Here is a 27,434-nt window from a genome sequence, read left to right as displayed (position 1 = left end):
GGAGGCACACCATCCAGAATAGCACTCATTTATCCACCCTCTTTGCTTCCTGTTAGTCAACCAATCCTCTATCCATGCTAATACTCTACCCCTAATACCATGCATCCTTATCTTGTGCAGCAGCCGCATGTGCGACACCATGTCAAAGGCCTTTTGGAAATCTAGGTATACCACATACACTGGTTCCCCATTATCCACCTTGCTTGAAATATTTTCATAAAATTCCAAAAGACTTGTGAAGCATGACCTGCCCTTCATGAAGCCATGATGCGTCTGTACAATGGGACAATTTCTTTCCAGATGCGCTGCTATTTCTTCCTTGATAATAGACTCAAGTACCTCCCCCCAACTTCTGTCCCTTCCTTTCACTTCTGGTAATTATCAGCCTCATAATTAACCTGCCTTCTCCTTTAACAGGATGTGACCAGTGGTGTCCCACAAATATCTGTGTTAAGGCCTCAATTATTTATATATATTCAGATTTGCTGATATATCAAGTTAGGTGGCTTTATAAACAGTGAGGATGATAGTATAAGATTACAAAGGATTTTGGTAGACTATATGAACAGGCAAAACAATGGCAGATGGAGCTCGATGTAACCAAGTGCGAGATTATCCATTTTGGATTGGAAAAGGATAGATGATATGAGATTGAAAACAGTGGTTGTCCAAAGAGACTTGAGAGTTCAGGTGCATAGATCCTCAAAATCTCACAAACAAGTGCAAAAAAACCCAAAAAAGCTAGCCTTTTTTTTTCCAAAGGACTTGAGCATAAGGATGCAGACATTATGTTGCAGCACCACAAATTGCTGGTTAGACATCAGTTAGAGTACTGCAATCAGACCTGGGCATCACACCTTAGCAAGTATATACTGGCTTTGGAGAGAGTACTATGTAGGTTTACAAGGATGATTCCTGGTCTTTAGGGGTTAAGTTCTGAGGACATATTACAGAAATTGAGCCTCTTTTCTCCAGACTTTATAAGGTTAAGGGATGATCTTAAATCTTCAAGATCCTACCAGGAAAAGACAGGGTAGATAAAGGTAAACTGTTTCCATTGGTTGGAGATTCAAGATTGAAAGACCATGGTCTGAGAATTAGGGCCAGATTGTTCAAGAGAGATGTTAGGAGGCACTTCTACACATAGGGTGGTAGATGCTTGAAACTCAGTTCCACAGCTGTTTTTCAAATGACTATCACCAGATCCTCCTTCAACATCATTTGTAGGAGTCATCACTGCCCCAAATTGCATTGGACAAGCCACACCAGTCCATGTCCATTGGGAGCAAGACCTAACCAACATCCAGGGTTGGGCTAGTCAGTGGCAAGAAACAATCTGTGCACACAAGTGCAAGACGATGAATAAGCAACAAAGAATCTAACCATCACATTTAAGAGCATTACCAACCTTGATCCTCCACTACTAATGTCCCCAGAGTTACCATTGACCAGAAACTGAATTGCACTAGCTATTAAACTACCGAGCTATAATAACAGGTTAGAGACTGGGAGATCTATTACAAATAACGCATCTCCTCACTTTTGTTGTCTGCTCACGATCTAAAAGACACAAGTCAGGACTTGCTGAGATGGATGTAGTTTCAACAACTCTCAAGGGGCTCAACACCATCCAGGATAAAGCAGAACGACTGACTGGGACTAATGCATCAGCATCAACATTCACTCCCATCAGCAACACACAATGGTGTACACCTGTACAAGATGCATTGCATTGCACCTTCAAACTCAAGTGATCTAGAACAAAAGCAGATTCATGTAAGTGTATACAGCTGCGGAGTTCCTCCTCTCTCTGATTTATGTCTAGATCATTGTTGCATCACTGATGTTAGTTCAAAATGCTCAAACTCCCGTCTTCAGGGCATTGTGGGTATTATCTACACCACACTAACTGCAGCAGTTCAAGGAGGCAGCTTACCACCCAACCTCTCAGAAGCAACTAGGGATGGGTCAAAAGTACTGGCTAGCATTGCTGACATTAATTGAACAAATTTTAAAAAATGGAATGGCTACAAAAGTAAGCTTTCGGCTAGTCATATTGTGGCAGTGTCTGAACTCCTAACCCTGACCATGGTCTACAAAGCGCAAGTTATGTGTCTGATGGGATACTTTTCACAAACTAAATGGATACAGCTCCAACAACACACAAGAAGTTCAAAGCCTGTCCAAGACAAAACAACTTCCCTAATCAACAACACAGCCATCTTCTTAAATATTTACTCTTGATTGCCACTTTCACACAGTGGTGAAATGTGAAAAATCTACAAGAGGCAATCTACAAGAAGCTGCCAAGGTTTCTTTGGCAGCTAGCCACAGATCAATGACCTCCAACACTTGGAACATGAACAAGTGCATGGAAACATCATTATTTTCAGGTTCTCTTGCTAGGACTACATATTTATATATAAGGACCAAGAGGAATTGTAATATTGAAATGTTTGGACTTGCTGGATTAAAAAAGTCTTTGAAGAGACATGTAACTGCTGGGAACGGTGATAAAAAGTCAAATGACTGTGGAAAATAGGCAAGCAAAGTTTTTAGAAAAGATGAGAGATGGGTCTTATGGATTTAATTGCTTAACAGACTTGATTTGGAAGAAATGGGGCCCATGCATTGAAGGTCCGTAAAACACAAGAGCAGAAGTAGGTCATTCAGTTCCATCAAGTCTAACCGAGCAACAGTCTTTGAACTATAATTCTGTTTCAGTACACACCTCGCTGTCAGTAAAAGGAACAAACCATAAAGAAGCAGGCAGCAACAACAGGAAGATCTCGCTCTATTTTTTTGGAAAAGTGAAAACCTTATAGCAGGACAAGCTGCACAGATCTCTTTCAGTATATCTTCTGGGAACAGGATAAAGTTCCAGAAATCAGGCCCTTCAATTTCCTCATAAAATCTGAAAGATGAACTGTTATTTATAATTGACTGTTATCAAAACTAAAGCTGATCTACCTCTTATTGTCATAGACTGTCAGCATTCTGATCTCAATGACAGGAAAACAAGAAGTCTTCCCCAATTTCTATTCGTTCAGATTGGATCTTTGGCCCACTGGGCTTTTTATTGTATTTGTATCTTGTATTGTATCTTGTGATTGTGATTGTGATTGTGTCTGTGTCTGGGATTATGTAGATATTGCTTAATTCTGCATAGGACAAGCTCTGCCAGTTTGTGTTTATGTCTCTGGGCTTGGAGAAAGTTTGTTGATGTAACCAATGTTCTATGTTTCAAAGGCAGTGCTGAACACATCAGCCTGCCTTTTGACATGCTGACACAAATGGGTTCCGTTCCAAGCTGAGCTGGACTCTACATCTAGGTACTGCTTGCCATTTTTAAAGGCCTTCAGATTTGTCCTGACTCTGAAAATCCCACTTCATTATTTCAAATCAACATTTGAAAAAAATTTGAAAAGCAGATGATTTTGAAACATATGGAGCCTTTCCAATTCAGGCAGAACAAAGACTAACTGTTGATTTATCAGAGAAACCCTTTATATTGACATAATGAGGTAAAATAGAATAGAAGGATGAAGCAGGACTTTATTTTGCGGTCAAGACAGACAGTGTGTTGACCTTTGGGGAACTGACCTAAATGGCTAGGGCTATAGCTTAGTTGATAACAGCTTTTGTCATTTAAAAAAAAAGTTTTGTTCATAAGAAATTAGTTATTTTGAGTTCAACTTGTTCAAACCTTACATTATTATTTAAACAAAAAGAAGAGAAACAAATTGATCATTTTAGTGATAAAGCAAAACATTAACATTTTTGGTATGTCTTTTGGAGTAGTGGGGTTTAATTATCAGCACAATCCTCCTGGAAAATGTTGGAACAGCCTCAATAGCATGCAGACTCTCGAAGTGGACATATCCTGCCATTCCTTCAGCATTATATTGTATATTTTACATGCACGGGAAATTCTCAGAGCTTTGATTATTGAATACTTAAGAACTTTCTTTCCTATGATTATTTTGGCAATTGTACCTTGGATCAGACTCATTGTGACCTCTAACCCTATATATATCTTAGTCAAAGACTATGATTGCCCTGAGATTAACATATGCTTTTAGGAAAGCACCGTAAGATCTAATTTTAAATTTAAATTCCAAATTTACGGTATAAAAGATTAACAAGCAGATGAATTAGCATAGTTATTATATATTTATGCAAATGCTATCCGCCTAACAGTAAGAACAAGCCGATTCTAAATAATTGCTTCTATTTCTTGAATTTCTAGCCACCATCGAATTCCAAACTATCCTAAACAATTTCTTAAAAATTCAAATGCTTTCTCAGATTCAGAATGAGGAACGCCTTCTCTGAGATATTCATGAGATTCAGATTTGAAATGAATAGTTCCTTTTATATCCAGAAAATTGTACTGGGGTATACATGAACTTTGAATATCTAGCAATTCACATTTAAAAGAATTAATTTACAGACAATAAATCACATAACATGGTGAAAACCTTTCCTGATTCCAGCCTAAAACCAAAGTCATTTAAAACACAAGTTTGAGACTGCGACAAAACATCCCTGCATTATGACAGGATATCGAAAGGAATGCCTGTTGGATTAAATTGCATTTATTTCAATGCAAGAGGGCTAACAGGTAAGGCCGATGAACTCAATGTGGATAGATACATAGGACTGGGACATTATAGCCGTTTCAGAAACCTGGGTAAGGGAGGGCCAGGACTAGCGGCTTAATGAATCGGGGTACTGGTGCTTTAGGTGGGACAGAGGTGGTAGAAGGAGGGGAGGGGTGTTGCATTTTTGATTAAGGTGAGTATCACCGCAGAAACCAGAGATGGAATAACTGAAGGATCATCCAGTGAGGCTCTGTGGGTGGCACGGTGGCACAGTGGTTAGCACTGTTGCCTCACAGCGCCAGAGACCCGGGTTCAATTCCTGCCTCAGGTGACTGACTGTGTGGAGTTTGCACATTCTCCCCGTGTCTGCGTGGGTTTCCTCCGGGTGCTCCGGTTTCCTCCCACAGTCCAAAGATGTGCAGGTCAGGTGAATTGGCCATGCTAAATTGCCCGTAGGGTTAGGCAAAGGGGACCGTGTCTGGGTGGGTTGCACTTCGGAGGGTCAGTGTGCACTTTTTGGGCCGAAGGGCCTGTTTCCACACTGTAAGTAATCTAATCTAAAACAATAGGATCAAAGTAGTTATGTGGTTGTTTTTGACTGGCACAGACTTGATGGGCTTAAGGGCCTTTATCTGTGCTGTAAATCTCAATGACTTGATGACCTGTTTGCTCAACTGATCAACTGAAATAAACTGTTTTTACCTTCCTTGCAACCAAGTGCAATTGGACAATTCTGCATGCAGCTACGCGCAGGTGAGCGGACAACAGCATGTGTCAGGAGATATTTTCTAGTCACCCTGTTATGACAAACCTCTGGAGCAGGTGGGATTTGAAATCAGGCCTCCTCATCCACAGGTAAGGACACTACCACAACAGCTCAACAGAAAATGCTGAAATCAAAAAATGCATGCACCTAAACTGAAAGTAATGGCAGTGCTGAAAATGTAATGATTATGCTGAGACCTGGAGATGATTGGAGATTTATTGCTTATTCTTAATAACTTAGAGTCATAGAGATGTACAGCACGGAAACAGACCCTTCGGTTCAACTCGTCCATGCCGACCAAATATCCCAACCCACCAGCACCCGGTCTATATCCCTCCAAACCCTTCCTATTCACATACCCATCCAAATGCCTCTTAAATGTTGCAATTATACCAGCCTCCACCACATCCTCTGGCAGCTCATTCCATACACATACCACCCTCTGCGTGAAAACGTTCCTCCTTAAGGTCTCTTTTATATCTTTCCCCTCTCACCCTAAACCTATGCCCTCTAGTTCTGGACTCCCCAACCCCAGGGAAAAGACTTTTGTCTATTTATCCTATCCATGCCCCCCATAATTTTGTAAACTTCTATAAGGTCACCCCTCAGCCTCTCCCTGTAGGTCAGATCCTCCAACCCTGGCAACACCCAGATTGTAAATCTTTTCTGAACCCTTTCAAGTTGGTCCAGCCAGCAGTGCTGACGCACAAAGTCACCTGCTCTCGTCTTATTATGTCCAAACCAATGATCGCACGTCTATTTACATTGAAATTCATTTGCCACAGATTTGCCCATTCACTCAATCTCTCAATAGCTCTTTATAACTTTATATTTTTGCCCACACTATGTACAACTCAACCTGGGTGCCACTGATAAATTTTGGCATGTGACTTTCTATTTCATTCGCTAAGCCACATATGGGTAAACTAAGTGAGGACCAAACATAGCTCTTAGGGGAACACCACATCCTTCTGATTCAAGTACCTGATCAATATCCCTAGTGTTGCTCAACCAATTCCCTAATCACTTTAATAGTTCGCTCTGAATTCCATTCATTTCAATTTTAGTTAATAGGTTTGGGTACTTTATTAAATGTCGTTAAATAAAATAGAAGAACTGGTGATGGAGGCTAAAGAGGAAGCATGTACCAAACGCATGACCCAGGACACGATACTGGATTGCTTCTGACAATATCTGGTCAAGGAACCTGAGCCAGACGATGCAACTGCAGGCCTGAGTCTGAGGTATTGTGGCAACAGGAATCTCAGATCAGGGTCACAGTGTGACACAGAATGAGTCTAAACGAAACATTCAAGTTTCAAAAGAAATTAGCTGAGATAATTGGACTGGGTATCTCAGAATTTTTAAAGAGAACATTGAAAGAAATGCAAAACATTCCAAAGCATACATTGAGATTTATTAAAGAAACAGGCAGCAGTGAGGCTAATAGACAATAGACAATAGATGCAGGAGTAGGCCATTCTGCCCTTCGAGCCTGCACCGCCATTCAATATGATCATGGCTGATCATTCCTAATCAGTATCCTGTTCCAGCCTTATCTCCATACCCCTTGACTCCACTATCTTTAAGAGCTCTATCCAATTCTTTCTTAAATGAATCCAGAGACTGGGCCTCCACTGCCCTCTGGGGCAGAGCATTCCACACAGCCACCACTCTCTGGGTGAAGTAGTTTCTCCTCATCTCTGTCCTAAATGGTCTACCCCGTATTTTTAAGTTGTGTCCTCTGGTTCGGCACTCCCCCATCAACGGAAATATGTTCCCTCCTGCCAGAGTGTCCAGTCCTTTCATAATCCCATACGTTTCAATCAGATCCCCTCTCAGTCTTCTAAACTCAAGGGAATACAAGCCCAGTCGCTTCAGTCTTTCCGTGTAAGGCAATCCTGCCATTCCAGGAATTGACCTCGTGAACCTACGCTGCACTCCCTCAATAGCCAGAATGTCTTTCCTCAAATTTGGAGACCAGAACTGTACACAGTACTCCAGGTGTGGTCTCACCAGGGCCCTGTACAGCTGCAGAAGCACCTCTTTGCTTCTATACTCAATCCCTCTTGTTATGAAGGCCAGCATGCTATTAGCCTTCTTCACGACCTGCTGTACCTGCGTGCTTGCCTTCATTGACTGGTGGACAAGAACACCCAGATCTCTCTGAACAGCCCCTTTACCTAATTTGATACCATTGAGGTAGTAATCTGCCTTCCTGTTCTTGCCACCAAAGTGGATAACCAGACATTTATCCACATTAAACTGCATCTGCCCACTCACCTAACTTGTCCAGGTCACCCTGTAATCCCCTAACATCCTCATCACATTTCACCCTACCACCTAGCTTAGTGTCATCGGCAAATTTGCTAATGTTATTGCTGATACCATCTTCTATATCATTTACATATATTGTAAAAAGCTGCGGTCCCAGCACGGATCCCTGCGGTACCCCACTGGTCACTGCCTGCCATTTCGAAATGGAGCCGTTAATCACTACCCTTTGTTTCCTATTAGCCAACCAATTTTCTATCCAATCTAGTACTTTGCCCCCAATCCCGTGCGCCCTAATTTTACTCACTAACCTCTTGTGTGGGACTTTATCAAAAGCTTTCTGAAAGTCCAGGTACACTACATCCACTGGATCTCCCTCGTCCATCTTCCGAGTTACATCCTCAAAAAATTCAAGAAGATTAGTCAAGCATGATTTCCCCTTCATAAATCCATGCTGACTCTGTCCTATCCTGTTACTATTATCCAGATGTGCCGTAATTTCATCCTTTATAATAGACTCCAGCATCTTTCCCACCACTGAGGTCAGACGAACTGGTCTATAATTTCCTGCTTTCTCCCGCCCACCCTTCTTAAAAAGTGGCACAACATTAGCCGCCCTCCAATCCTCAGGAACCAACCCCGATTCTATTGAACTCTGGAAAATAATCACCAGCGATTCCACGATTTCCCGATCCACCTCCTTCAGTACCCTGGGATGCAGGCCATCAGGTCCCGGAGACTTATCAACCTTCAGACCTAACAGTCTCTCCAACACCAAATCCTGGCAAATAGAAATTCCCTTAAGTTCAGGTCCTTCAGCCACTGTTACCTCAGGGAGATTGCTTGTGTCTTCCCCAGTGAACACAGATCTGAAGTACCCATTTAATTCCTCTGCCATTTCTTCGTTCCCAGTAATATATTCCCCTGATTCTGTCTTCAAGGGCCCAAATGATAGGATACCAATGTAGATATGTCATTCTGTATTCAGGTAACAGTCCACAGGCATTATCCCTAGTATCTGAGCTGGATTTAAACAGGTCAGAACCACTAACAGAATTAAATATTTCTGATAAGTCAGGAAGCTGAGGAAGGAATGGGAGGAATTCTTATTTGTCGGATCTTGGCCAATACTATTGAGAAATCAATGGAACTGACACGAGTGATGGAGGATTTGAACTTGAAATAAAGGATCTTTATTAGGGTCCAGAAATAAGATTGAAACTATGGGTTGGAGAGTCCAGCATTTGGGCACTGAATAATGTCTGAAGAATTGTGCCTTGTATTCCCAACACCTCCCACCAAAGTGCCCCAAAGCCCTGAATACCCCTAACTATTTTACCCAAACTCTCAATCACTCTCACCACTGCCCAATGATCCAAAGTCAGAATATATCCCTGCACTGGGCAGCTGGTGCACAAAATTACCACATTTTTGACAGGCTAGATGTGCCAGAAAATTTAAATGAGGCAAAGTCTACTTCTTTCTTCCTGGTTATATGATCCAGTACCTTAGCCCCAAATGCAACACTTGTGGCACACCAAGAAACAAGATCCAAGAAACATTTTTGTACTTTGGGAATGCTGCATTGGAGGTGCTATGGCACTTTAAACACTTTGTTTTAGCTAAACCAAGTGCGAAATGTAACAATGGTATATACACAGTAACAATTTCATTTATATATCACCATTTACCACAGGAAAATATCTCAAGAAGTTTCATAGATGTCTTTTCAAATAAAATTGAACACTGAATCACACAATAATAATAAGACTGATAGGCTAAATTTAAGTCAAATAAGTAAATTCAAAATTCAAAAAGGTAAATTCTTGAGTTTAGGGCATGCCCTCCAATGGTGCAGTGATTCAGATTGATTATGTCTAAGAGGTCAAAATTGGAGGAGGTTTGATATCTCAAAAGGTCTTTGAGGGAGACGAAGTAACAAAGATAGGGAGGGAAAAGAACAAAGGAAATTTGCAAACAAGGTATGAGTTTTAAAACATTTCCATTTGATAACCCAAATGTAGGAAAGAGAGTACAGAGGGGTGAATGAGACAGAGCCATGTCATGGAAAACACATGCTGCCATGGTTATGGGTCACTGCTGTTCAGCCTCCTGAAATACTTCCTGTGGGCAGAGATGTAATTGCCAAGGATGAACGGGTCCATAGTTTGAACTTACCGCCTGTGTTGTGGACACCATGGTTGCACTGACAGGAACCTGCCTCACTGTGGCAGTGCCCGTTCCTATAGAGATTGGCAGTCCAGCTGTTGGTGTTACTTTAGTGATTGCCTTTGATCCTGCTGTTGCCAGAGTTACTGCAGCTGAAGTCATTGTACCAGCAGCAGTGAACAGTTTGCTGGATGTTGCCACAGCAATGGCCTGTCCTGATTTGGGAATGACACCTAGTCCAGGCATTAGTCTGATGGTAGCTGCTGGTTTAGTATCTGTTGAAGACAGAGGAGCACTAACCTTCGCCTTCTGGTCAGCCACTGTTACAGCCAGTGCAGGCATCAGTCGGATGGCTGTGCTGCTTGCCTCAGTTACTTTTAAGTCTGGTGTAACCTTGACCACTGTGGATGTGGTGGAAGAGGTGGTGCTGGTAGATGCTTTCACCATGGAGTCAGTTGGCTGCATGGCAGGAGTGACGTGTAGAGTGGCTGAAATGCCTTTACCTGCCAGCAAGTCTGGGGTGAGTTTCACGGTAGTAACTGGTGCTTTGGTCAGTGTAGCCATCATATCCTGTGTGATTCGAAGCACTGTCTGGCCCTTGGAGTCAGTGGTGATAGAGGAAGGAGCTAATCGCAGAACGTCTTTGCCCTTGGTCCGGATGTTTGTTGCTGTAAGTGGGATTCCAGTACTGGACTGTGTCTTCACCCCAAGTTGGCCTGCAATTGCAACCTAGACAAAAAATAGTCTCGAATCAATTACTACGGGCATTTATTCACAACTCTCAGCTTTAAGAAGCAGAGATAGTCTTATAAACGGGGATCTTAGCCCTGCCAGAAACCTGGTAAAATTCAGACTGCTAATTTGAAATCTGATGCTCAGATCACAATTCAGCTATTTTACAAGACATGTTTGACAACGTTATCAGTAGCAATTTACCAGGTGATGTAAAGCTCCAGAAGGTGGCATGGAGATACCAAATAAGGAGAATGAATTTCGGTCATCACATGCCCAATCTCAAATGGGGAACTTGAGTGATTTGAACAGCTAACCAGAATTGCAGTTGAGTGTGGCCTCCGCTGCATCCCCCTGGCAATGGGACCAGTATTGTATCAGGGTTGGGTTGAGGTCCTCTTTGAACAGAAGGTTATGTAACTGGAAAACCAGAGGGTTGAAATGCAAACAAGGTTCCAATAAAACACAGCTCAGAATATCGTACAGCATAGAACATTACAATGCAGTACAGGCCCTTTGGGCCTTGATGTTGCGCTGATCTGTGAAACCAATCTGAAGCCCATCTAACCTACATTATTCCATCGTCATCCATATATTTATCCAATGACCATTTAAATGCCCTTAAAGTTGGCGAGTCTACTACTGTTTCAGGCAGTGAGTTCCAAGCACTTACAACTCTCTGAGTAAAGCAACTACCTCTGACATCTGTCCTATATCCATCACCTCTCAATTTAAAACAATGTCCCTCATGCTAGCCATTACCATCCGAGGAAAAAGGCTCTCAATGTCCACCCTACTTAATTCTCTGATCACCTTGTATGTCTCAATTAAGTCACCTCTCAACCTTCTTCTCTAACAAAAACAGCCTCAGGTCCCTCAGCCTTTTCTCGTAAGATCTTCCCTTCACACCAGGCAACATTCTGGTAAATCTCCTCTGCACCCTTTCCAAAGCTTCCATGTCCTTCCTATAATGCGGCGATCAGAATACTCCAAGTGCAGCCACACTAGAGTTTTGTACAGCTGCAACATGACCTCATGGCTCCAAAACTCAATCCCTCTACCATGAAAAGCTAACACACCTTGAGTGTCGGGGCCCTATATTTTTGGTTAGCAGCCAGAAGAGTAGGTGTGACAACCAGGGGGCTGACAGGAAGGCAAATCACTGTTTTAAGAACTCACCTTGTGAATAAGCAGCGCGTACGCTGAGCAGGAGCGGACACGGGACTGTTGAGAAAGTGAAGTAATACGAGTGGGCAGTTGTATTACCCGAACCACTATCTCCCACTCATGCTCCTCTAACCAAAAGAAGAGTACTGTGCGTTGGATTGTTAAGGTAACTTGTTTTCTTTTCATTTTTTATTTTTTAATAGTCTCTTTGCAAATTTAGAATAATAGGAATGGATGTTAGGGCAGTTGCTTGCTCCTCCAGTAGGATGTAGGAGGTAAGGGTCACCACCAATGTCCCTGCTGACTGCATCTAGGGAAGTGTACCCAACTCCAGCTCCTCGAAAACCACATTAGGGAACTGGAGCTGGAGCTGGATGAACTTCGGATCATCTGGGAGGCAGGAGGGTTATTGAGAGGAGTTACAGGGAGGTAGTTACACCTCAGATACAAGAAGTAGACGGGTTACAGTCGGGGATGAAAAGGGAACTGGCAGACAGTACAGGAATCCCCTGTTCCCCTCTGTTATTTTTGGATACTGTTGGTGAGCGGGGGGGGAAATGACTTACCAGGGGTAAGCCATGGGGTACAGGTGTCTGGCACAGAGTCTGTCCCTGTTGCTCAGAAGGGAAGGTGGGAGAAGAGCAGAGCATCAGTCACTGGGGACTCCATAGTTAGGGGGACAGATAGGAGGTTCTATGGGAATGAGAGAGACTCATGGCTGGTGTGTTTCCTTCAGTTTGTTGTCCATGCCATGCGCCAGCGAGGCGAGGAAGAGGGACAGAGAGGAATTGGCTACAGGGATGGTGTAGGAGGGAGGGTTTCAGATACCTGGATAATTGGGGCATATTCTGGGGTAGACAGGACCTCTGCAAACAGGATGGTCTATACCTGAACCACTGGGGTAATGATATCCTGGAGGGGATATTTGCTAATGCTCCTCAGGAGGGTTTAAACTACTTAAGCAGGAGGATGGGAACCTAAATCGTAGTTCCAGTGTCCAGGAGGTTGAGAAGAGGGAGGTCAGAAATAAGATTTCAAGGTTGCAAGAGTGCACCGGCAATCAGGAAGGTGCTTGACGTGTGTCTACTTCAATGCCAGGAGCATCCGGTTTAAGTTGGGTGAACTCGCAGCATGGGTTGGTACCTAGGACTTTGATGTTGTGGCCATTTCAGAGACATGGATAGAACAGGGACAGGATTTAGATGTTTCAGTAAGAACAGAGAAGACGGTAAAAGAGGGGGAGATGTGGCATTGTTAATTAAGGACAGTATTACAGTGGCAGAAGGACATTTCAGAACTCGTCTACTGAGACAGTATGGGCTGAGATTAGAAACAGGAAAGGAGAGATTACCTTGTTGGGAGTGTTCCATAGGCCTCCAAATAGTTCCAGATATATACAGGAAAAAATTGCAAAGATAATTCTGGATAGGAGTGAGAGTAGCAGAGTAATTGTTATGGGGTCTTTAACTTTCCTAACATTGACTGGAAATACTATAGTTCGAGAACTTTAGATGGGTCAGTTTTTGTCCAATGTGTTCAGGTGGGTTTCCTGACACAGTATGTAGACAGGCCAACAAGGGGCGAGGCTACATTGGATTTGGTTCTGGGTATGAACCCGGCCAGGTGTTAGATTTGGAGTTAGGTGAGCACTTTGGTGATAGTGACCACAATTTGGTTGTGTTTACTTTAGTAATGGAAAGGAATAGGCACATACCACAGGGCAAGAATTATAGCTGGGGGAAAGGCAATTATGATGCGATTAGGCAAGATTTAGGATACATAGGATGAGGAAGTAAAGTGCAGGGGATGGGCAGAATTGAAATGTGGAGCACACTCAAGGAACAGCTACTGCGTGTCCTTGATGAGCATGAAACTAGTCAGGAAGGGAGGAAGTGGTCAAGTGAGGGAGCCGTGGTTTACTAAAGAAGTTGAAACTCTTGTCATGAGGAAGACTGAGGCTCATGTTAGGATGAGACGTGAAGGCTCAGTGAGGGTGTTTGAGAGTTGCAAGTTAACCAGGAAAGACCTAAAGAGACAGCTCAGAGCCAGGAGGGGACATGAGAAGTTGCTGTCATATAGGATCAATGAAAACTATAAAGCTTTCAATAGCTATGTCAGACATAAAAGAATGACTGGAATAAGATTAGGGCCAATCAAGGACAGTATAGTGGGAAGTTGCGCATGGAGTCCGAGGAAATGGGGAAACATGAAATGAATATTTTTCATCAGTATTTACACTGGATAAAGACAATGTTGTCGAGGAGAATACAGGCTACTAGACTAGATGGGATTGAGGTTCATAAGGAGGAGGTGTTAGCAATTCTGGAAGTATGAAAATAGATACACTCTGTGGGCCAGATGGGATTTATCCTAGGATTCTCTGGGAAGCTCGGAAGGAGATTGCAGAGCCTTTAGCTTTGATCTCTATGTCGTCATTGTCTACAGGAATAATGCCAGAAGACTGGAGGATAGCAAATGTTGTCTCCTTGTTCAAGAAGGAGAACAGAGACAACCCTGGTAATTATAGACCAGTACTTCGGCTGAGGGTAAAGTGTTGGAAAAGGTTATAAGAGATAGAATTTATAATCATCTAGAAATGAGTACGGTGATAATGGATAGTCAACATGGTTTTGTGAAGGGTAAGTCGTGCCTCACAAACTTTATTGAGTTCTTTGAGAAGGTGACACAACAGGTGGATGAGGGTAAAGTGGTTGATGTGGTGTATATGGACTTCAGTAAGGCCCCACAGCCTACTGTGGGGATAAGGTTCCCCACAGTAGGCTATTGCACAAAATACGGAGACATGGGATTGCGGGTGTTTTCGTGGTTTGGATCAGAAATTGCCTAGCTGAAAAAGAAGACAGAGGGTGGTAGTTGATGGGAAATGTTCATCCTGGAGTTTAGTTACTAGTGGTGTACCGCAAGGATCCATTTTGGTGCCACTGCTGTTTTTATAAATGACCTGGATGAGGGAGTAAAAGGATGGGTTAGCAAATTTGCAGTTGACACAAAGGTCGGTGGAGTTGTGGATAGTGTCGAAGGACATTGTTGGTTGCAGCGGGACATAGATAAGCTGCAGAGCTGGGCTGAGAGGTGGCAAATGGAGTTTAATGTGGAAAAGTGTGAGTCAATTCAGTTTGGATGAAGCAACAGGAATGAAGAGTAATGGTAAGATTCTTGGCAGTGTAGATGAACAGAGATCTCGATGTCCATGTACAAAGATCCCTGAAAGTTGCCACTCAGATTGATAGGACTTTTAAGAAGGCATACGATGTGTTAGTTTTTATTGGTAGAGGGATTGAGTTTTGCAGCCATGAGGTCATGGTGCAGCAGCACAAAGCTCTGGTACGGCCTGCACTTGGAGTATTGTATACGGTTCTGGTCACTGCATTATGGGCAGGATGTGGAAGCTTTAGCAAGGGTTCAGAGGAGATTTAGATTAGATTAGATTAGATTACTTTACAGTGTGGAAACAGGCTCTTCGGCCCAACAAGTCCACACCGACCCGCCGAAGTGCAACCCACCCATACCCCTACATTTACCCCTTACCTAACACTATGGGCAATTTAGCAGGCCAATTCACCTTTGGACTGTGGGAGGAAACTGGAGCACCCGGAGGAAACCCACGCAGACACGGGGAGAACGTGCAAACTCCACACAGTCAGTCGCCTGAGGCGGGAATTGAACCCGGGTCTCCGGCGCTGTGAGGCAGCAGTGCTAACCACTGTGCCACCGTGCCGCACTCGGATGTTGCCTGGTATGAAGGGAAGGTCTTATGAGGAAAGGTTGAGGGACTTGAGACTGTTTTCGTTATAGAGAAGGAGGTTGAGACATAACTGAGACATATAAGATGATCAGAGGGTGTATGCCTTTTTCCTTGGATGGTGATGGCTAGCACAAGGGGGCATAGCTTTAAGTTGAGGGGTGACAGATATAGGACAGATGTCAGAGGTAGTTTCTTTACTCTGAATAGTAGGGACATGGAAGGTACTGCCTGCAACAGTAGTAGAATCGCCAACTTTAAGAGCATTTAAATGGTCATTGGATAAAGATATGGATAAAAATTGAATAGTGAAGGTTAGATGGACTTCAAATTGGTTCCACAGGTCAGTGCAATATCAAGGGCCAAAAGGCCTATACTGTGCTGTAATGTTTATTTTCTACACTGTATGCCTACTTAACAATCTTATTAACCTGAGTAGTAACTTTCTGAGATCTATGCGCACAGACACCGAGATCTCAGTACTCATCTACACTATCAAGAATCTTACCATTAGCCCAGGATTCTGTATTCCAGTTACTCCTTCCAAAGTGAATCACCTCACAGTTTTCCGCATTAAACTCCATTTACTGATCTGCAGGATGAACATTTCCCATCAACTGCCACCCTAAATCTTCTTTCAGTTAGTCAATTTCTGATCCAAACTACTAAATCATCCTCAATCCTATGCCTCTGTATTTTCTGCAATAGCCTACCGTGAGGAACCTTCTCAAACACCTTACTGAAATCCAAACATACCACATCAACCGCTTTAACCTCATCCTCCTGTTTGGTCACCTTCTTAAAGAACTCAACAAGGTTTGTGAGGCACGACCTACACTTCACAAATCTGTGTTGACTATCCCTAATCAAATTATTCCATTCTAGATGACTGTAAATCTTATCTCTTATAGTCCTTTCCAACACTTTACCCATAACCGAAGTAGGCGTCACTGGTCTATAATTAACAGCATTGTCTAAAAATGAACAAGGGAACAACATGTGCAATCCTCCAGTCTTCTGGAATTATTCCTGTCGACAAAAAGATCAAAGCCAAAAGCTCTGCAATCTCCTCCCTGGCTTCCCAGAGAATCCTGGAATAAATCCCATCTGGCCCAGGAGACTTAGCTATTTTCACATTTTCCAGAATTGCTAATACCTCCTCCTTATGAACCTCAATCCTGTATTGTCTAATAGCCTGTATCCCAGTATTCTCCTCGACAACATTGTCTTTTCTCAGTATGAATACTGACAAAAAAAATTCATTTAGTCCCTCTCCTATTTCGTCTGACTCCACGCACAACTTCTCACTACTGTCCTTGACAGGTCCTAATCTTACTCTCATCATTCTTTTATTCCTGATATAGCTATAGAAAGCTTTAGGGTTTCCTTGATCCCACTTGCCAAAGACTTCTCATGTCCCCTCCTGGCTCTTCTTAGCTCTCTCTTTAGGTCCTTCCTCGCTAACTTGTAACACTCAAGGGCCCTAACTGAGCCTTCCCATCTCATCTTTACATAAGCCTCCTTATTCCTCTTGAACAGACATTCAACTTCTTTCCTAAACCACAGTTCCCTTGCTTGGCCACTTCCTCCCTGACAGGTACATACTTATTGAGAACACGCAGTAGTGTTCCTTGAACAAGCTCCACATTTCAATTGTGCCCAACCCCTACAGATTTCTTTTCTATCCTCTGCATCCTCAATCTTGCCTCATTATATCTCAATTGCCTTACTCCCAGCTATAACTTCTGCCCTACGATATATATCTATACCTTTCCATCGCTAAAGCAAACTTAACCGATTGTGGTCACTATCATCAAAGTGCTCACCTACCTCCAAATCTAAAACCTGGCCCGGTTCATTGTCCCAAATCCAATGTGGTCTCACCACTTGTTGGCCTATCTATATACTGTGTCAGGAAAGCCTCCTGCACACATTGGACAAAAACTGACCTAAGGTACTCGCACTACATTATTTCTAGTCAATGTTACGAAAGTTAAACTCCTCCATAACAAAACCCTGTTACTTTCACTCCTATCCAGAAGCATCTTTGCAATCCCTTCCTGTACATCTCTGGAATTTTTCAGAGCCCTGTAGAAAACTCCCAACAGGGTCACCTCTCCTTTCCTGGATCTAACCTCAGCCTATACTACCTCAGTAGTCAAGACCTCATCAAACATCCTTCCTGCCAACATTGATTAACAATGCCACACCTCCCCCTCTTTTACCACCTTCTCTGTTTTTACTGAAACATCTAATCCTCAGAACCTGCAACAACCATTCCTGCCCCTGCTCTATCAATATCTCTGAAATGGCTATCACATCCAAGTCCCAGGTACCCACCTATGCTGGATTAGTGGTGCTGGAAGAGCACAGCAGTTCAGGCAGCATCCAACGAGCAGCGTACCTACCTATGCTGTAAGTTCACCCATCTTATTCTGGATGCTCCTGGCATTGAAGCAGATACAATTCAACCCGCCTTCCTGCCTGCTGGTACATTCCTGAAACCTTATGACTTCACTACTCTCAACCTCCTGTACACTGGAGCTACAATTCAGGTTCCCAGGCCCAGCTGAATTAGTTTCAACCCTCTCAAAGAGCACTAGCAAACATCCCCCCAAGGATATTGATACACCTCCAGTTCAGGTGTCGACCACCTTGTTTGTAGAAGTCCCACCTACCCCAGAATGTGCCCCAATTATCCAGGTTTCTGAATCCTTCTCTGGAAACAGACCCTTTGGTCCAACCAGTCCAAGCCGACCAGAGACCCAAAGTAAACTAGTCCCACTGCCTGTGCTTGGCCAATATCCCTCCAAACATTTTTAATCATGTACTAATCAAAATACGTTTAAACCCTATAACTGTACCCACATCAACCACTTTCTCTAGAAGTTCATTACATTCACAAATCGTTCTCTTTTAAATAAAAACTACCCCTCACGTCTTTTTAAAATCTTTCTCCTCTCACCTTAAAAACGTAACCCCTAATCTTGAAATCCCCAACCCTTGGAAAAGACAACCCTAAGGAAATGCCATTCATCTTATCTATACTCTTCATGATTTTATAAACCTCTAAGGTTTATAAAACTCCCACGCTCCCATGAAAAAAGTCCCAGCTTATCCACACTCTCCTTATAACACAAACCCTTCATTCCAGGCAATATCCTAGTGAATCTCTTCTGAACCTTCTTTAGCTTAGTAATATTCAAACTCTCCAAATGTATGCAATAGTAACTGATTCAGCTGATGGGAACAAAGACCTGGTTACTGAAGATATCAGAAAAGGGAACATTAAAAACTCTGGTACGCTAAAGCTCCAGTCTGCAATACAGGATTCACAATAAAAGAAGGAAAATGTAATGGCCAGCAATGTCACCAGAAAACAATATCCCCAACAATGTGCCCCCCACCCTTCCTCCCTCCACAACCCAATCCGAGCAAAGGTTTGCTGTTCCTGTACCTACCTGTCTCATGATGCTTTGCCCAGCTACACTCTGTATGATGATGCTGGGGGAGCTGGATGTGGTACTGTTCAATGTGCTGGACACGGTTTTGGAAGCAGTGCTGATTCCAGCCACTGTCAGATTGCTTTTTGCAGAGCCCTGCTGGATGTGCACAGTACTGGCACCAGACTGAGCCTTCACCGGCACCGTCAGAATAGACTGCAAGAATTATTACAGAATCAGAAAACCCATCTTGCATTCGTAAAAATTCACGACTACTTGGACGGTTTAAATATGTCACACTCTAGACACACTGCCACCTCCAACACTATTCCAATCTGAAGCAGCCCATTCAGTCCTGTTGTGAATAATAAGATCACTCTAAGACATGCTAATGCTGTAGCTGTTCCTCTGTTCTCGTGGCATATTCTCCCCAAAGACATTATCATATGTTAGAAATAAAATGAAACCATGGAGAGCCTCTCATATATAGTAACATCCAACAAATTGTTCATTCGGATGTTCAACCTGTAAGGCAGAGAATTCCAATCCGGTGCCCTGTCAGTTCAATATAACCTTGAATAAGATGCTGCGCAATATATTCATTGAGGGTTTCCTGCCACTTGCTCAAAATACACTCAACCATGTTAAAGAAATGGGAGTATGTAATACTAAGAGGAATATAGCCATTTGGAGAGGAAACAAAAAGAACAGTAGAAGTAAATGAATATCGAGATGGCAGAGTGTACGTAGCAGGGTGCCCAGGAATCATATCCTTCATCTTCCAGTTACAGAAGGATTTTAGACACAGGCATAACACAGGTCACTTTGCAGTTTGATGATAGTAACTAAAATAGCATGGCAATTTGAAAGGTGATTGCAGAAAGTTGCACAAGGACAAAAAGTTCTGTAGAGAAAGCAGAAATTGAACAGATAAAGTTCAAAGCAGAGAAACCGGAAATCTTTGGGAAAAGCAATAATTTTATTGGAACAAAGGAGATAGCATATTTTAAAAGCAGAATTGGATAAACATTTGAAAAGTATTAATATAAAAAAACACACAAAGGAATAGGGTGAAAGCAAGTTGAACAGTGACTGCTGGTAAAGCTTTGGCAGGCGCGGGGGGCTGTACAGTGCTGTATTTTCTAATCCTAGAAAAGTAAATCCCAACATTCACCTCTTAATGCCAACATCAACTCCAAAATAGATTAAATTAACTTTGTTTGGGAACACTTGTATACTCCAAGTAAGCATGTCCACAAATTGCAGGGCACAGCAAGCTGCGTACCTGCTCCTTACCTGAGGCAGTACCTTAGTGTGAGCTGCTGCTGTGACCGCTGGTAGCCGCATCTGATGTTGATGTTGTTGGACTTGTTGTACGACAGAAGTTTGATGCGAAGTGGAAGTTAAGCCTTGCTGAGCAGAGACTACCCGGACCTGGGGCAGAGGAGCAGCGACAGACTGCGACAGGATCCGAGCTGGAGTCTGCGGCCCGGTGTATTGTCCTGGCTGTGTTCCAGATAAAAGGTTCCCAAGCTGAGGCATTGTAGGCGAGGACACTAACAAAACACTGCAAAGAAGTAGAAACTCTTCAGATGAAACAGTAGTAAACTTTGTTTCTGACAAATGTGACTAAGGGCAGTCCATACATCTCAAACCTCACTATCCCATTCTTTCACTATTTACCCAGAACTGAAAAAGACGTACAATTCATAGCATCTTTCATAACCTCATTATTTCTTAAGGGACTCAGCAGACAATGATGAACTTTTGAAGTGCAGTCGTTATTATAATGTTGGAAATTGTGCACATTAAACAGCAATGATCAAATCATACATTCAAAGATGTTCATTGATTGATAATTAATAGCCAGGACACCAAAGAGAACTCTCCCACTAGTCTTGGAATTGTGTCATTAGATCTTGACATTTTCAAGAGGGCAGATAGAGCTTTGATTTCAATTTCTCATGCACAGATCAGCTGCTTCAACACTGCAGCACTCAATACTGCACTGGGAGGATCAGCCTAGATTTCTGTGCTCAAATATTGGGAAAAGTCAGAATTCACAATCTTCTGATTTCCTGGCAACTGTGTCATCCACTGACCTAGTTTACAGGATGAAGGTGCTGTTGACAAGACCCGAATTCACTGCCCATCCCCAATTGCCCTGGGAAGATGATGGTGAGCAACATTCTCTCTAATTTGTTTTACAGGTGATTACAGAGACATAGCTCAGGGATGGACAGAACTGGCAGCTTAATGTTCCAGGTTATAGATTAGATTTACATTACAGTGTGGAAACAGGCCCTTCAGCCCAACAAGTCCACACCGACCCGCCGAAGCGCAACCCACCCATACCCCTACACTTACCCCTTACCTAACACTACGGGCAATTTAGCATGGCCAATTCACCTGACCCTGCACATCTTTGGACTGTGGGAGGAAACCGGAGCACCCGGAGGAAACCCACGCAGACACGGGGAGAACGTGCAAACTCCACACAGTCAGTCACCTGAGGCGGGAACTGAACCCGGGTCTCAGGTGCTGTGAGGCAGCAGTGTTAACCACTGTGCCACCGTGCCGCCCATAGATGTTAAAGGAACGATAGAAAGGGGGCAAAGAGGAGGGGGCGGTGATTAGGGATAACATTATGGCTGTACTTAGGGAAGATATCCCTGGGAGTACGTCCAGCCAATTCTATTTGGATAGAATTGAGAATTAAGACACCTTACTGAGATGGTGCTATCGAACCCTAATTGTCAAAATTGAGAAACAAATTTGTAAAGAGATCTCAGTTAACTGTAAGAATAATAGGGTGGTTACAGTAGGGGCTTTTAACTTTCCAAACATAGACTGGGGCTGCCAGAGTGTTAAGGGTTTAGTTGGAGAAGAATTTACAAAGTGTGTATGAGAAAATTTTCTGATTCAGTACCTACTAGAGAAGAAGCAAAACTTGACCTCCTCTTGGGAAATAAGGCAGGGCATGTGATTGAGGTGTCAGTGGGGGAATACTTTGGAGCAAGCCATTATAATTTTATTAGTCTTAAATCAGTGATAGAAAAAGATAGACTGAATCTAAAAGTTAAAGTTTTAAATTGCCGGAAGGCCAATTTTGACGGTATTAGCAAATACTTTCTAAAGTTGATTGGGGGAGGACATTTGCAGGTGAAGGGACAGCTGGAAAATGGAAAAACTTCAAAAATAAGATAACCTGAGTCCAGTGACCCTTCCTGTGATGGTGAAGGGTCAGGTTGTTCGGTGAAGGGAATGCTGGATGACTAGAGAAATTGAGATTTTGGTCAAGACTGGGAAGGAAGCATATGTCAGTTATAGACTGCATTGATTGAATCTCTAGAAGAGTATTAAGTAGAAGCTTACTTAAGAGGGAAACCAGGAGGTCAAAAAGAGGATTGATATAGGTTTGGCAAATAGGGTTAAGGAGAATCCAAAGGGATTCTACAAATACATTAAGGACAAAAGGGTAACTAAGGGAGAGAATAGGGCCCCTTAAAGATCAGCAAGGCCACCCATTTATGGAATCACAGGAAGTGGTGGAGATACTAAACAAATATGTTGCATTAGTGTTTACTGTGGAGAAGGATATGGAAGATAGAGAACTCGGGGAAAGAAATAGCAACAACTTGAAAAATATCCATATTACAGAGGTGGTGGATATCCAAAAAGCATGAAAGTGGTTAAATCTCTGAGACCTCATCAGGTGTTCCGCAAAATTCTGTGGGAAGCAAGGGAAGAGATTCCTGGGCCCCTTGCTGAGATATTCCTATCATTGATAGAACATAGAACATCAATCAACACAGCGCAGAACAGGCCCTTCAGCCCTCGATGTTGTGCCGACATGTGAACTAATTTAAGTTCATCCCCCTACACTATTCCATCCATGTGCTTATCCAAGGACTGTTTAAATCTCCCGAATGTGGCTGAGTTAACTACATTGGCAGACAGGGCATTCCACATCTTTATCACTCTCTGAGTAAAGAACCTGCCTCTGACATCTGTCTTAAATCTATCACCCCTCAACTTGCAGCTATGCTCTCTCGTACAAGCTGACGTCATCATTCTGGGAAAAAGACTCTCACTCTAATCCTCTGATCATCTTGATTGTCACTATCAAATCCCCTCTTAGCCTTCCCCTCTCCAATGAGAACAGACCCAAGTCCCTCAGCCTTTCCTCATAAGACATTCCCTCCAGGCCAGGCAACATCCTGGTAAATCTCCTCTGCACCTTTTCCAATGCTTCCACATCCTTCCTGTAATGGGGTGACCAGAACTGTACACAATATTCCAAGTGAGGCGTTTTATACAGTTGCAGCATGACATCAAGGCTCCAGAACTCAATCCCTCTGCCAGTAACACACCGTATACCTTCTTAACAGCACTATCAACCTGGGTGGTAACTTTCAGGGATCTATGTACATGGACACCAAGATCCCTCTGCACATCCACACTACCAAGAATCTTTCCATTGTCCCAGTATTCTGCCTTCCTGTTATTCTTCCCAAAGTGAATCACCTCATATTTAGTTGCATTGAACTCCATTTGCCACTGTTCAGCCCAATTCTGCAGCTTATCCATGTCCCCCTGCAACCTGTAACATTCTTCCAAACTGTCCACAACTCCACCGACTTTAGTGTCATCTGTAAACTTACTAACCCATCCACCTATGCCTGTGTCCAAGTCATTCATAAAAATGACAAAACAGATCCTTTGGCCCACCACTAATAACCGGCCTCCAGGCTGAATATTTTTCATCAACCACCACTGGCCTTCTTTCAGAAAGCCAGTTCCTAATCCAAAATGCTAAATCACCCTCAATCCCATGCCTCTGCATCTTTTCCAAAAGTCTACCATGTGCAACCTTATCAAAGGCTTTACTGAAGTCCATGTAAACCTCGTCAACTGCCCTATCCTCATCTTGGTCACAATCTGAAAAAACTCAATGACATTTGTGAGACATGACCTGCCCTTGACGAAACCATGTCGACTATCTGCAATCAAATTGTTGCTTGCTAGATGATTATAAATCCTATCTCTTAAAATACTTTCCAAAATTTTTCCTACAACAGACACAAAGCTCACTGGTCTATAATTACCTCGGTCATCTCTGCTGCTATTGTCGAACAAGGGCACAACATTTGCAATCCTCCAGTTCTCTGGTACTAAACCTGTAGACAATGACAACTCAAAGATCAAGACCAAAGGCTCCGCCATCTTCTCCCTAGCTTCCCAAAGAATCCTCGGATAAATCCCATCCAGCACAGGGGACTTATCTACTTTCACACATTCTAGAATTGATAACACCTCCTCCTTACTAACCTCAATCCCTTTCAAGTCTTATAGCCTGTATCGCAGTCTTCTCCCCGACAGTATTCTCCTTTTCTTGAGTGAAAACCGATTAGAAATATTTGTATAGCACCTCTCCAATCTCCACAGGGTCCACACACAACTTCTCCTTATGTCTTTGACTGGTCATCCTCTTATTCCTCACATACCGATAGAAAGCTTTAGGGTTCTCCTTTATTCTACCTGCTAAAGACTGCTCATGTCCCCTTCTTGCTCCTCTTAACTCTCTAAGTCTTTCCTAGCTAATCTGTAACTCTCCATCGCCTCACCTAAACCATCCCATCTCAACGTCACATAAGCCCCCCCTATTTTGCTTAACAAGAGATACAATTTCTTTAGTAAACCACAGTTCCCTTACCTTATCACTTCCTCCCTGCCTGACAGGGACATACCTATCAAGGACACGCAATATCTGTTCCTTAAACCAGCTCCACATTTCCATTGTCCCCATCTCCTGCATTTTTCTACCATATTCTATGCCTCCTAAGTTTTGCCTAATCGCATTATAATTGCCCTTCCTTCATCTATAACTCTTGTCCTGTGGCATGAACCTATCACTTTCCATTGCTAAACTAAACGTAACTGAATTACGGTCACTCTCTCCAAAGTGCTCAGCTACCACCTGGCCTGGTTTATTACCAAGTACCAGATCCAGTGTAGCCTCCCCTTTTGTTGGCCTTTCGACATACTGTGTCAGTAAACCCTCCTGCACACACTGGACAAAAACTGATCCATTCGACGTACTAGAGCTTGTGAGCATTTCCAGTTAATGTTGGGGAAGTTAGAGTCCCCCATAATGACCACCCTGTTCCTTTCATTCCTGCCCAGAATCATTTTGCCAATCCTCTCCTCCAACTCCCTGGAACTCAGAGAAGGCATATAAAAAACTCCCAGTAGTGTGACCTCTCCTCTCCTGTTTCTAACCTCAGCCCATACCATCTCAGTAGACAAGTCCTCGTCAAAAGTTCTCTCAGCCACCGTTATACTGTCCTTGACTAACAAAGCCACACCTCCCCCTCTTTTACCACCTTCCCTGATCTTAATGAAAGATCTAAACCCTGGAACCTACAATATCCATTCCTCACCCTGCTCTATCCATGTCTCCGAAATGGCCACAACCGTCCCAGGTACCTATCCATGATGCAAGCACACTTACCTTATTCCGGATAGTCCTAGCGTTCAAGGAGACACACTTCAAACCAGCTTGCTGTCTACCAGCAGTCCCGTGACTGTGAAATCCTGTCCCTGTCCTCCCTACTCTCATCCTTCTGTGTGCTGGAACTACACCACAGGTTCCCATCCCCCGCTGAGCTAGTTTAAACTCACCCGAATAGCTCAGCAAATTTCCCACCCAGGATATTAGTACCCCTCTGGTTCGAGTGAAGACCATCCTATTTATAGAGGTCCCACCTTCCCCAGAATGGGCCCCAATTATCCACCTACCTGAACCCCTCTCTCCTGCTCCATTCCTGCAGCCATGTTTTCAGCTGATATCTCTCCCTGTTCTTTGCCTCGCTATCATGTGGCACGGGTAACAAACAAGAGATAACAATTTTGTTTGTTCTAGCTTTCAGCTTCCACCCTAGCTCCCTGAAATCCTGTCTTACATCCCTCTCCCTCTTTCTACCTATGTCGTTGGTACCTATGTGGATCACAGCTTGGGGCTAGTCACCCTCTCCCTTCAGGACCCCAAAGACACGATCTGAGACACCACGGCCCCTGGCACCTGGGAGGCAACACATCAACCATGAGTCTCTTTCATCCCCAACAAACCTTCTATAGCTACAGGTGAGATGCCAGAAGACTGGAGGTTGGCTGACGTGATGCTATTATTGAAGAAATGTGATAAGAAAAAGCCAGGGAACTATAGGCTGGTGATTCTGACATCAGTCGGGGACAAGCTATTGGATGGGATCCTGATGGACAGCATTTACATGTATCTGGAAAGGCAAGTACTGATTAGGGATAGTCAACATGGCTTTCTGAGTGGGAAAACATTTCTCATTAACTTGACTGAGTTTTTTGAAGAAGGAATGAAGAGGATTGAAGAGGGCAGAGCAATGGATGTGATCTTTATGGACTTCACAAAGGCAGTGGACAAAGTAGAAAGGTTAGATCAGATGGAATACAGGAAGAACTAGCCATTTGGATGCAGAGCTGGATCGAAGGTAGAAGAGAGAGGGTGGTGGTGGAAGGCAGCTTTTCAGACTGGAGGCCGGTGACCAGTGGTGTGCCACAAGGATTGGTACTGGGTCTACTGCTTTTTGTCATTTATACAAATGATTTGGATGTGATCATAGCAGGTACGGCTAGTAAGTTTGCAGATGACACCAAAATTGGAGGCATAGCGGACAGGTTACCTTACAGTTCCATGGGACATTGATCAGATAGGCTAATGGGCCAAGGAGTGGCACATGGAGTTGCACTTAGATAAATGTGAAGTCCTGAATTTTGGAAAGGCAAATCAGAGCAGGATTTATACACTTAATGGTAAGGTTCTGGGAAGTGTTGCTGAACAAAGAGACTTTGGAGTGCAGCTTGATCGTCCCTTGAAAGTGGAGTCCCAGGTAGAGAGGAAATTGAAGGAGGTGTTTGGTATGTTTGCCTTTATTGGTCAGTGCATTGAGTATAGGAGTTTTGAGGTCATGTTGCATCTGTACAGGACATTGGTTAGACCACTTTTGGAATATTGTGTTCAATTCTGATCTCCTTGCCAATATGATGCTGTGAAATTTGAAAGGGTTCAGAAAAGATTTACAAGGATGTTGCCAGGTCTGGAGGATTTGAGTTGCATGGAGAGGCTGAATAGGTAAGTGGCTATGTTGCCTGGAGCATCGGAGGCTGAGAAGTGATCTTATCAAGGCTTATAAAATCATGAGGGGCATGCATGGGGGGAGTAGCCAAGGTTTTTTCCCCACGGTGGGGGAATCCAAAACTAGAGAGCATAACTTCAGAGTGAGAAGGAAAAGATTTAAAAGGGACCTAAGGGGCAACTTTTTCGCACAGAGGATGGTGCGAGTATGAGCTGCCAGAGGAAGTAGTGGAGGCTGGTACAATTGCAACATTTAAAAGGCATCTGGACTGTTATATGAATAGGAAGGTTTGATAGGGATATGGACCAAATGTTGACAAATGGAACTAGACTAATTTAGGATATC

The 27,434-nt window shown here is 43.3% G+C and overlaps 1 protein-coding gene across 5 annotated transcripts in view; it reads right to left on the bottom strand.

The window, feature by feature from the left end:
• The window catches only part of nfrkb (nuclear factor related to kappaB binding protein), a 151,277-nt gene that overhangs the window by 25,376 nt on the left and 98,467 nt on the right, over positions 1 to 27,434 (bottom strand). For 3 of the 5 annotated variants that reach the window (XM_072592997.1, XM_072592998.1, XM_072593000.1), the window contains exons 21-23: positions 20,215 to 20,485; positions 18,937 to 19,134; positions 9,823 to 10,542 (exon numbers count right to left, since the gene is read on the bottom strand). In XM_072592997.1, coding sequence (XP_072449098.1) covers positions 9,823 to 10,542; positions 18,937 to 19,134; positions 20,215 to 20,485 — 1,189 coding nt within the window. The remainder of the gene's footprint in view (positions 1 to 9,822; positions 10,543 to 18,936; positions 19,135 to 20,214; positions 20,486 to 27,434) is intronic. The other 2 variants (XM_072593001.1, XM_072592999.1) reach the window with 2 other exon arrangements.

The sequence above is a fragment of the Chiloscyllium punctatum genome, chromosome 23 (assembly GCF_047496795.1).
Source record: "Chiloscyllium punctatum isolate Juve2018m chromosome 23, sChiPun1.3, whole genome shotgun sequence".
Classification (NCBI taxonomy): Eukaryota; Metazoa; Chordata; class Chondrichthyes; order Orectolobiformes; family Hemiscylliidae; genus Chiloscyllium; species Chiloscyllium punctatum.
Note: the sequence above shows the minus strand (reverse complement) of the source record. Positions and strands in the feature narration are given on the sequence as shown.